This window comes from Podarcis melisellensis (assembly GCF_964234715.1).
Source record: "Podarcis melisellensis genome assembly, chromosome: 15".
NCBI classification, from domain to species: domain Eukaryota; kingdom Metazoa; phylum Chordata; class Lepidosauria; order Squamata; family Lacertidae; genus Podarcis; species Podarcis melisellensis.
The window spans coordinates 28,378,835-28,391,013 of NC_138532.1; the positions used below are offsets into that span (position 1 = coordinate 28,378,835).

General features: G+C 47.1%; 1 protein-coding gene across 1 annotated transcript in view; it reads left to right on the top strand.

Moving 5' to 3' along the window:
- Positions 1-12,179, top strand: part of ETS1 (ETS proto-oncogene 1, transcription factor) — a 98,913-nt gene that overhangs the window by 5,455 nt on the left and 81,279 nt on the right. Inside the window, exons 2-3 of the mRNA XM_081889927.1 lie at positions 2,224-2,306; positions 9,144-9,288. Coding sequence (XP_081746053.1) covers positions 2,235-2,306; positions 9,144-9,288 — 217 coding nt within the window. The 5' untranslated portion in view covers positions 2,224-2,234. The remainder of the gene's footprint in view (positions 1-2,223; positions 2,307-9,143; positions 9,289-12,179) is intronic.

The window sequence follows — 12,179 nt, forward strand, 5'->3', positions numbered from 1 at the left end:
ATGTTTTAAGATTAAAATTCCCAGCATCCCTGACCACTGATCCTGCTAGCAAGGGATCATTGGAGTTGTAGGCCAAAAACCTCTGGAGGGCTGAGGTTGAGGAAGCCTGTTCTAGTAGTTCGAATCACAGAATGGTAGAAAGCCTACTAGTTATGGTCAGTGTCAGCAAAATGTTTAGAGACCAAGAAGGTCTTGGTGGAGCTGCCCAGATTTAGCTCACCTTGCAAATATGGGAGCTCTACTGGTAGATAGGATTCAGTATTAAAGCTTCATACCATACAAATGTTTTCTATAAAGCTCCAAGAATTGTACTCAACAAACTTATTCAGAGTAGACCTATTTAAATTAATAGACTGGAGTTAGTCATGACCATTAATTTCTGTGGGTCTACCCTGAATAAAAGTCAGTTGAATACAATCCTGGGCATCTTGGTTCAAATGTAAATCCAAAAACCTATCTGGGCTGCAGTCTCATTGAATTCAACTGTTTCCTGTGTTTTGGGGGAGGGCAAATATGTTAAATCCGGGATGGAAAACATGTAGCCTTCCAGATGTTGTTGGCCTTCTACTCCCATCAGCCCTAGCCCATGTGGTCAGGGATCATGGGAGTTGTAGTCCAGACACATCACCACTCTCCCTAGCAGACTATCATAGCCTGGAATTCACCCCAAACCATCAAAGAACAGCGAGGACCAGAGAAAGACCTTCCCTGGTGGTTGGATTGATCTCAGCGCTGGATCGTCCTCCTGCTGTTTCATCCAAGCAGCCAACTTCAGCCTTCCCTATAACTGAGGAACTAGTTAAAGTGGGCTTTCAATGACCATAGCTTAGCTCTGGGATATTTTGTTTGTGTGTTCTTCTTTCGTAATTGAAATATTTGTTACTTACGTAGATGGTGCACATTTTGCCAGAGCTCTGCATACTTTCATATGTGTTGGTTCTATACTATTGCATGTCTCACTGCTTTCTTTATTGCTTGTATAATCTCAGGAATATCCATCCATCCATCAGTGAGAAGAGTCCAAGATGCTTAAATTGAGATATTTCTAGCCCTTCAGAGAAAGAAATGAAACTACCAGTTTCTGCCTTTCTTGCCAGCTGTTTCATGTCACAGTCAACCATAAGGATTTGTTTCATTTTTTTAACTGCCCCCATCATCCTAATAAATTGAAATCTGCTTTCCCTTTGAGCTTTAAAGAACTCCCCAGTTTCCTTCAGAGTGAAGAGTCTCAAATATTGCTGGGGATGAGGCTTTGAAATGATGAAAAATGACCGTGTTTTGTATGTTCACAAAATATCAAATTGACACTGCACTCAAACTTCTGCCATTGAGAGAAGGGGAGGAATATAATAGCAGACTCATTCCCTGGATTGTTTAGTATTCTAAGAAACCAGGGAGGTTTTTTAAGGTTCAGTCCGCCATCTTGATTCTGCAGCTTGGGGCCCCCAAACCTCTTTCCTTACGAACTTACCTGAACCCTACATGTGTCACCAGAAGCCATTGTCTGTGTGTCTCCGGTGAGGGAGCTATGAAGGGTGGCAATGAAAGAAAGTAGCTCCCCAATTACAGAACACTCTTTCCAGGGAAACTTACCTGGGCTCAACATCGCCAACATTATCTCCCAGACCTAAACATTCAGGTGTTTGGATATTCATTTAATCATAATGTAGTATGGCCTGGTTTGGAGTTCAGCTCTTGGTAGAATCAGATTCATTTTATTATCGTTGATGTACACTTTTATTGTTTTTATATTTTACTCCATGTTATGAATTTCAAATGCTTCCGTTGCTATGCATTTTAATATTTTGTAAGTTGATTTGAGGCAGTCTGTAAAAAGCAATTAAATAATAATAGTACCAGCAACCTCATCTTTTCAGAAGCCCCAGTCCAATGAACAGAGGGTTGTCTCTAGTTTAGCGCTAAGTTAAAGTCATGTAGCGGGATCCTTGCTCTGTTGGTGAAAGGTCTTGCACTAGTGGGATGTTGTTGCTCAAGAGAATGCATAAGCAGGTTGCTGGTAATTTTGTTGCACGACAGACTTGTGCTCAGTTCCTCTGTTGCACAACATTACAACCCAACCGCCCACTCTACGTAAGGGTCTTTGGACCAGCAGACAGAGAACATTGGCTAAAGCCTAAAGGCCACGCAGACAAGAGAATCCACCTTCTGCATCATGTCCATCTCTTGGGAATTCGTTTAACAGGTCCTTTCCCATTTCTGCAGGTGCCTCAAAGATGATGAGTTACTATATGGATACGACTATTGGAAGCCCAGCCCCCTATCCTCTGGCCCGCCCTGCTGTGATGGTAAGGAAGGCTTTGCTGGGCACAATATTTGGGTGGGGAGGCAACACAAGGCAGGGAATGAACCGATCTCAGCCAGGGTTCAAATCAACTGAGTTTAAACATTCAGAATAAACAGAGGATTCAATTCTGTGAGCGCTTGCTTGGGTGGTTAGAGCATGGTGCTGATAACACCAAGGTGGCAGGTTCAATCCCTGCATGGGACAGCTGCATATCCCTGCATTGCAGGGGGTGAGACTAGAATGATCCTCAAGATCCCGTCCAACTCTGCAATTCTGTGATTCTATAAATAAGTTCCACTGAGCTCACTCAGACTTCAGAGTAAGCAGTCTTCTATATAGGCTGGAGATGGGAGAGAAATTTGATTCAGTGTGTATTTGAAGGCAATCTTACATAATCTGTACTTTCCAAATCTGCATTGCAAGGGGTTGGGCTGAATGACCCTCAGGATCCCTTTCAACCCAACAATTCTATGAAACAAGATGCAAGCCAGAACACAAATCATCCTTCGATAAGTCAAACTTCCTGGTTTTCTAAGTGAACTTAAAGAAATGGACTTGGAGGTTGGGCTTGGTTCATGCGTGCATTTCACCCCCTTGATATCTCAGCACCTGATAGTCCACTTCACACATGCCTTGGTGTGGTTACAGGCATTCAGGGTATCCTCCCCCTTTTAATTGGTGCTCATGCAGGAAGGATCTCGGGGTGTCGGTCTTGATTCATGTGAAAGGCAAGGGGTGCTGTGAGTTTCACATTCCCTGCTGCCTTCCATTGCAAGCACAGCCTGCTTAGACCGGTGACTCACATCTGAAGATGTGAGCAGCCTCCGTCAAGGAGTGAGATCTCTGCAGGGTGTGACCCTCACACTGGGAGCTGCCAGTCAACCAGAGTGGGAGGCTGGTTTTCTGATTCCTTTGCTTTGGGGCCAGCTGCCAGTAAAGGGAAAGCCTTTGTGCCTCCTCTCAGAAAAAGGTGTCTTCAGTGTACAGAATGCTTTTGTGCTGGGGTCTGTCCCCAAACATGTGCAAAAACATTGGGCTTCAGTCCCAATCTGCCCCCAGCCACTGGGCATCACCTCCAGGCTCTGTCATTTACGCATCGATATGCCCCCTGGCATTGGCTTTTTCCACAAACGCCACCTTTGCAGTTCAACCCTGGGAAACTAGTTGGAACCTGGTAGATTCCTGAATGCTCCGAGGGGACTTTGCAGAGCCTAGAGCTGTGGTCTCACTGTGAGATGGCACTCAAAGAAAATAAGGTCCTGTTTGTTATTGGGGTGTTTCTCATGTGAGGCAGAAGAGCCTCAGAAGCCGGGAGAGAATGCAGAACACGTCATTGGCAGAAGGTCTGCTGAGCCTGCTATTATTTTGGGATAACAGGAAAAAGAGTTTCCTTCCCCTGAACTCAGCTGTCCCAAGGTCTGGCCCATCTAGGCAACTGGCCTCCCCCATTATCACCCCCCACAAGCTGTTTCCTTGTTACACCTTTTCTTTCCATAGATGGCAAACAGGAGTTGTAGCCAGGATTTTTGTTGCGGGGACGGGACAGGATAGGCCTTTTGTTAGAGGGGGCATAACCTCAGTTAGCTATGTATCTTTATTTAATTTTATTGATCTAGGGGGGCGGCTGCCTCCCCTTGGCTACACCCTTGTGTGCCGAATTATTTCTGAAAGACCTGCTTGTTTAAGCCATTGGTGACATTGTCCTGCTTGCTTTTGGGGTTAGCAGTGGGGTGGGATGGGGGAAATACATTGTGGTGTTTTTTAAGGGCTGTGGTTGATGGTTTTTACACACACACCATAGGGTTGCCTCATTCTTGTTTTCTGACACAATCCGTGCATTGAAACCCAGTCCTCCTATGAGATTTGCACTTCTCTGAATTATTCTGTGCATTTCTGTAGCCAGGCAACGGGTGCAAAAAAAACCCCCACAAACCTTCTGCAACATGGGAGTAAAGGTAAAGGGACCCCTGACCATTAGGTCCAGTCGTGAACGACTCTGGGGCGCTCATCTCGCTTTATTGGCCGAGGGAACCGGCGTACAGCTTCCGGGTCATGTGGCCAACATGACTAAGCCGCTTCTGGTGAACCAGAGCAGCGCATGGAAACGCCATTTACCTTCCTGCCAGAGCGGTATCTATTTATCTATTGCACTTTGACGTGCTTTTGAACTGCTAGGTTGGCAGGAGCTGGGACCAAACAATGGGAGCGCACCCCGTCGCGGGGATTCGAACCGCCAACCTTCTGATTGGCAAGTCCTAGGCTCTGTGGTTTAGACCACAGTGCCACCCGCGTCTCTAACATGGGAGTAGACCCATCCAATTAGGTTCTACTTAGAGTAGACACATTGAAATAAATGAACCTATATACTGCCCTTCAACCGAGGATCACAGGTTAGTTTACAATATAAAAATAAAAAAACACGTAGCGTTGTAACATACAAAACATAATCCCCACCTCCACCCCAGGGAGTTGTCTGTCAGGGATTCTTAAGCTGTGATACCTGCATTACGAGGGCTAAATGATGCCTCATATAACTCATATAGCCAATGCTCTTTTTAAGGGAGTGCTCAAGGGTACTGCAACAACTTCATGGTGAGTACTGGCGCCTGTTTTTCTAAGGGGGGGGAAGCATTGCAGCTCATACAGCACCATATAGCTCAGTTGGTTAGGGCTGATAACGCCAAGGTTGCAGGTTTGATCCCCATGTGGGGCAGGTGCATGTTCCTGCATTGCAGGGGGTTGAATTAGTAGTTGATCCTCCAGCCCCTACACTTCTGTGATTCTACTCTGAGTAGGGCAAGTGCTGGAGGCAACCCTGAGTGTCCATCTCCCTCCCCTGGGTGTCTCAAAGTTGCCTCTCATGCACTTGGGGCTACTAAGGGCAACTTGGCCAAAGGGTTCCCAACAACGCACATGTCCGTCAATCTCCCCGGTTTGCTTACGTTGACCCTCCTGGATCATCTTGACGTTTGTGATGGCATCCAGTTACTGGTAGCCATGCTCCACGGTGGAATTCTTCCAAGGCCAGCTTTGGCAGTTTTGTTGCTTGAGGATTCTGACTCCGTGGTGAGCTGTAGACAGTGTTATTTCCGAGCCGGGGAATGTTGTGGTTGCTCTGATGGAGTCAGAATTTCGCATGTCGCCCTTGCAGGGCTTGATCCTAATAACTTCTGATATCGGTGGAAGCTGAGCCTGCGTGGGAATCCTCTCCAGAAGCATTAGTCAGTTTCTGGATTAATCCTGTTTGGCATTCCGGGCCCATAATGCACTCAGAGACATGGCTTGCATGTACTCTTTCCTGAAATGTATAGCCGTGAATATACATATGGAGCCAAAGAAATATCAGAAGATTTTGGAGCAATGCAAATGTGGGAAATCAATGCATGGCAGTGGGAGAATGTGATGGTGGGATTGCACCCCAGCGTCTCTGTTGCAGCCCTGGCTGCCTCCCCGCACTTGACCTAAGATCTACCCCAGGCATAGGCAAACTCCAGCCCTCCAGATGTTTGCGACTACAATTCCCATCATCCCTAGCTAACAGGACCAGTAGTCAGGGATAAACACTGACAACTGGGAAACACTGGCCTGCGAGTGCTCCATTTGGAGAACAGCCTTTACCAAAGGTGTCATGGGCTTTGAAGACACTCGAACTCAGGACACAAGGGAGAAACATGCTAAGAGGAAGGCACACATGGCAAATCCACACTGTGATCAACTCCTGCCCAGAAACCAATGTCCCCACTGTGGAAGGCAGTGGTTCTCCAGGGTTTCAAGCAAATTTCTCTGTCTGCCCTACCTAGAGACACCAGGGATTGAACCTGGAACCTTCTGTATGCAAGGCAAGTTCTCCACCACCGAGCTACGGTCCTACTCACGGTAGATGCAGCAAATGGCCAATTCCAAGCCTGGGCTCAAAGGTTGCTCCTTCACCAGTTAAGCCACCCCTCCCCAAAAGCAGCTTCTCTTTGTGACCTAAGATCTGTTCCAAAGGGCGGTCTCGTGTGGCAGCAACTTCCAGGGAGTTTTCTTGTCCATTTTCTTTTTTTTTTCTTTTACTTTAAAAAAGAAACAGAGTTCCTGGCGTTGTTTGTCTAAAATTATTCCTGCCTTCCTGTCGCTTCCTATAGCTGAGCCTCCCCCAGCTCCCTGGGGGACAGGGACGTGTGACAGTGCCGCCGCTGTGCTGGTGGAAGGATATGGGTGGGGCAGCAAGGGCTGCAGAAAGCCGCCCTCCGTTTTGAAACAGGCTGCAAGAGTCCGGCCAGAGCGTTAACGTTGGGTTGCTTCCAGAGTATTGGAAGGCAGAGATGCCCAAACAGAGATGCAGGCTATGGGGCAGTTTCAGATGCTGGATTTAGGGGAAAGGCCATAGCTTTGCATGCAGAAGAGAGAAGGTTCGATCCCTGCTAAGTTCTCCCTTGCTGAAAATCTGGGAGAGATGCTGCCAGTCAGTGTAGACATTACTGAGCTAAGTGGACCAATAGTTTGATAAGGCTATAATAGTTCTTACATGGCCCCATCTTTTCAAGTCAGGGATGCGGAATCTGTGGTACTCCAGTTGTTGTTGGACTGCACCACCCATTGGTTATACTGGAGTCCTGCAACATCTGGGGTTTTGAGTCCCCCCCCCAAAATCCCTGCATTATAGAATCATAGCATTGCAAGGGACCCCCAAGCGACAGCTAGTCCAATTCCCCTGCAATGCAGGAATCTCAGCTAAAGCATCCCTGACATACGGCCATCCAACCTCTGCTTAAAAACCTCCAAGGAAGGACAATGGAGTTGTGTCCATGGATTTCGCAGGGTTTATTCTGAGTAGGACTAACATTGAATACAACCACATGTGCATCACTTCCCGTTCTTCAACCTGTAGGAAGCCGGACCCCTCCCCACTGTACTTTGGGGGCTCCTCCAGCTCATTCTGCTGAGTGGGCCCCTGGACACCTGCCCTAAAGTCCTGCCCCGATTGCACCACTGGAGTCAGGGCATGTTTCTAATGTCTTCTAAAGACCTCTCATTTTGCCCAGGCGTTCTCTGACCCATGAGACTTGACCTTGTTATTACTGCGTATATGTTTTTATCTGCTCATAGAAGAACGGTTGACTGTTTTTATTCATTGAATTTATATTCCTCCCTTCCTCCCAAAGGAGCCCCGGACGGCAAACGCACGCCCAATTTCAAAACAAAAGCACGGCAAAGCATTCTAAAAACAATTTTAGTTAAAAACATCTAAAGTTTCACTTTACACAGTTTCAATTGAAGAACATTCTAAAGGCAATTCCGATTAAAATATTCTTCCGTCCATTGATCTCAAGGTAGCCGGGAATGGTCTTTCCTCAGCCACCAAATGTAAACAGGGATGTTTTCAAATTCATCCTGAAAGTTAATAAGGAAGGAGAAAGGCGCACCTCACTGGGGAGGTGATTCCACAATCAGGGAGTCACCACTGAAAAGGCCCTATGGCAGCATTGCCAACATTTATGTTGAGACTGTTTTCTTTTCATAATCTAATGATTTGCAGCATGTTCAGTCCTTTCTGTCTCTCTTGACTTGTGTGGGAAAGAGAGGGAGAATCACACAAACACTGCAAAGAGCTGGTGTTTTGTGTGCTGTCCTTTCTCGGTGTGGAACCACCTGGGAGCCACATTCAGTAGTGGGTTTTCCCATTGTACAGTCCAGATAGGAGGTTTGTGCACCCCCCCGGTTCTCCCCATCTCCAGATGGAGCATCTTTCCAGTTCAGGGGCCCAGTCCAGCTGGATAAGAGCAGTCAAGGCGGACCTGGATTGACCTGGGGAAGGGATAGCTAAGGGAGAATCCCAAAGCTGCCCAGAAAAAGCTGGAGAGCCACATGTGCCCTATTCAGCCCTAGGAGCTCCCTATCCCTGCTCTGGTCCCAAAGTGGACCAGGGTGCACTTTGTAGAAGCATTTGCCAAGGCACCAGTCACTTTCAAAGAATCACAGAACTGTAGAATGGGACAGTTTCTGCAATGCAGAAATAGGCAGCTGTCCCATACAAGGATCGAACCTGCAACCTTGCTGTTATCAGCAGCATGCTCTAACAAACAAAGCTACAGTGGTACCTCGGGTTAAGAACTTAGTTCGTTCTGGAGGTCCATTCTTAACCTGAAACTGTTCTCAACCTAAGGTACCACTTTAGCTAATGGGGCCTCCCACTGCCGCCACCACACAATTTCTGTTCTCATCCTGAAGCAAAGTTCTTAACCCGAAGTACTATTTCTGGGTTAGCGGAGTCTGTAACCTGAAGCGTCTGTAACCTGAAGTGTCTGTAACCCGAGGTACCACTGTATCCAGGCTCAAAGAACAATAGAATGGTAGAGTGGGAAGGACCCCAACGCTCATCTTGTCCAACCTCTTGCAATGAAGAAATCACAACCAAAGCATCCCTGACAAGTGGTCATCTAACCTCTACTTCAAATCCTCCAATGAATCAGAGTCCACCACCTTTTGAGGGAGTCCGTTCCACTGTCAAACAACCCTGACTGCCAGAAAGTTCTTCCTAATGTCTAGTCAGGATCCCCTTTCTTGCAATTTGAGTCCCTTGGTTCAGATCCTACCTTCTGGAGCAGCAGAAAACAAGCTTGCTCCATGTGGCGGCCCTTCAGATATTTGAAAAGATGGCTCTTGTATCTCCTCTTGGACTCCACTTTTCCGGGCTAAGCATCCCTAACTTCCTCGACTGGTCCTCACAAAGCTTGGACCCTTGATCATCGTGGTCCTCTGCACGCTTCGCAGCTTGCACACTTTGAGGTGACTGCCTTCGGCGTCATTCCTCTGGAAACCTTTGCTCAGCCAGGTGTGCTTCTCTTTCCCACAGAGGCAGGGAGATGTCAACCCTTACGAAGACCCGTGGGCGACCTGTGGGTTCCAGTCCACCTGCTACCAGCAGAGGGCATTCTACCCACTCTGGGACGAAGCTGCCATCCAGGAAGTGCCCACGGGGCTTGAATATCACAGCACAGGTAGGTCTCCTCTTGGTTCTGACAAAGGCATTTTCCTCTTTCCCCACCGCAGAATCCTTTTTTTCCTGCCATCATGTCACACTGTGTAGAGGGAATGTTGATTCTAGAAGCCCGGCTTTGGTTCTTGACCCCGTCACATGGTCTCTATCGTTCAGCCTCAGTTATCTACCCTAGCTGTCTGCAAAATGGGAATATTCATTTATCCTTTTCGTGAAATTGACACATTGCTTGTTTGTTTGTTTTTTAAAAAGAAAGGTTTACCAAAAAAAATGTGAAACAGTAAAATAACCAATAGGGAAAGAGTAACAGCAATTTAAGACTTTCAGAAAGTTAATAGATTGAACCAGATGAAACCTGCCCCCCAACTTTCTAGGCACCCGGACAGGCTTGACAAAACAAGAGAGTGTTTTTCGGCAGGTGCCGAAAAGGGTACAGCAAAGGTTCCTGCCTGGTTTCAAGAGGCAGGGAGTTCCAAGGTGCAAGTTGTGCCACTAACAAATTCTTGCAGGTGTCATGTGGTACATGTAACAGTTCCAGTTCCGCCAATGCAGTCAAGTGGGTACATATGGAGTAAGGTGAACTTGTAGGTAATAATCCTAGTACTGGCCTCCCTCAGAGGATTGTTGTTAGCATTACAAAAAGACTTTGCATCAAATGCTCAAAGTGATGACGACTTGCTGAATTTATTTATTTATCAGCTTTAGAATTCAAAGACACGCAATGTGGTCCTGGCTGTGTTGCTTTTATTGTAATCATCTGTGTGATTTTAATGGATGAGAGAGAGAGAGAGTATGTGTGTGTTTTAACTCTTATCAATGTTTAGGGTTTTTAAAAATAATTTCCCCCTATATTTTTAGCTATTCTTATTTGTATTTGTAAGCTGCCTAGAGTCCCTTTCAGGGAAAAAGGTGGGGTATAAATAAATTTATGATGCTAAGAATAATCATGGCCGCCGGCATATGTGGGGTTGATTTTACAGGGGATGGAACTCATGCACCCGCGGGGAGGACCCTGGCAATGGCTCCTGCTTGTGATGGTGAGGCAGAAGGAAACTCCATGTTCTCCTGAGGGCTGTTGCATCAGGGAAGGGAATTAGCACATTGGTAGAACATCTGCTTTGCATGCAGAAGGCCTCGGGTTCAAGCCCCGCCATCTTCCGGTAGGGCTGGGAATGTCTCCTGCCTAAAACGCCGAAGAGCTGCTGCCTGTCAGTGTCAAGAGTATTGAGCTAGAATGGACCAGTGGTCTAGCTCAGTGTAAAGCGGTCCTGATGCTGAGGACAATTAACTAGGGAAGCAGGCTGCTGCTGCTTCCACCTTCGTGGGCCACTTTCTGGCAAGTCAGGAACAGCCAATGCGCTGTGCAGCTCCCCTCGCCCTGTGCTGTTGTTGACTACAACTCCCATCATCCTTAGCTATGGCAGCTTGAGTCCACCAAATCTTCAGAGTGCCCTGCTTTGGCCAAGCTCAGCTGGACCAGGTGGAACCAGGGCCTGCCTGATCCTGTGTACAGTGCTGGCTGCCTCAGCTCAAAAAGGAGACTGTGGACTTGGAAAAGGTTCAAAAAAGGATGACCAAAAGGATCGAGGGCATGGAGTGACTTCCCTTTGATGAAAGGTTGAAGCATTTGGGATTATTATTATTTTAGTTTAGAGAAAAAGTGAATAAGAGGAGACATGATAAAGGTCTGTAAAATTATGCATGGTGTGCTGAATGTGGACAGAGAAAAGCTTTTCTCCCTCTCTCATAACACAAGAATTCATGGACTTCCAATGAAGCTGAATGCTGGGAGATTCAGGACAGATAGAAGAAAGTCCTTCTTCACACAGTGTATAGTTAAATGGTGGAACTTGCTTCCTTAGGAGGCAGTGATGGCCCCCAACCTAAAGGTAAAGGTAAAGGGACCCCTGAAAGGTAAAGGGTCCAGTCGTGGCAGACTCTGGGGTTGCGGCGCTCATCTCTCTTTATTGGCCGAGGGAGCAGGCGTACAGCTTCCGGGTCATGTGGCCAGCAGGACTAAGCCACTTCTGGCGAACCAGAGCAGTGCACGGAAACGCCGTTTACCTTCCTGCCAGAGCGGTACCTATTTATCTACTTGCACTGGCGTGCTTTCAAACTGGTAGGTGGGCAGGAGCTGGGACTGAACAACGGGAGCTCACCCAGTCGTGGGGATTCGAACCACCGACCTTCTGATCGGCAAGTCCTAGGCTTTGTGGTTTAACCCACAGCGCCCGCAACCTAGATAGCTTTAAAAAAGGATTAGTGAAATTCATGAAGGAGGAGAAGGCTATTAATGGCTACTAGCCAGGATGCGTGTGTTCTGCCTCTAAGGTCAGAGGCAGTGATGCTTCTGAATTCCAGTTCCGGGAAACCACAAAAGGGGAGAGGGATCTTGTGTTCAAATCCTGCCTGTGTGTTTCCTATTGAGGCATCTGGTTGGCCACTGCGAGAACAGGATGCTGGACTAGGTAGCCCCCTCCCCTTTGGCCTGATCCAGATTGCTCATCTTATGTTCTTATGACCCAGGAGATGCTCTTCTTCCAACACCCTTCTGTTTCTTAAGGTAAAATGTTGTAACAAGTGCAGGGGTTTCTTCCGTGGCTTCCTCTGTGCAACAACTGTTGTTGACTGTCAAAAGCCTCCTCTCATCATCACTGTGCCACCACCACTTCCTCTGTATGCATCCACACACCCTTTTCATGCTGCAAAGCTTTTGCAGGTTGCAACTTTTCTTGTTGGGGGTCCATTTGTTCTTAAATATTTGTTCCTTTCTTCTTGAAAATGCAACTTCAGAAACTCAATGGGATGTACAAACCAATCAAAGGGAAACAAAGAAACAACACCCCATGGCTGTGACTGAGTGAAGTACAGATATTGTTTACATCATCTTCT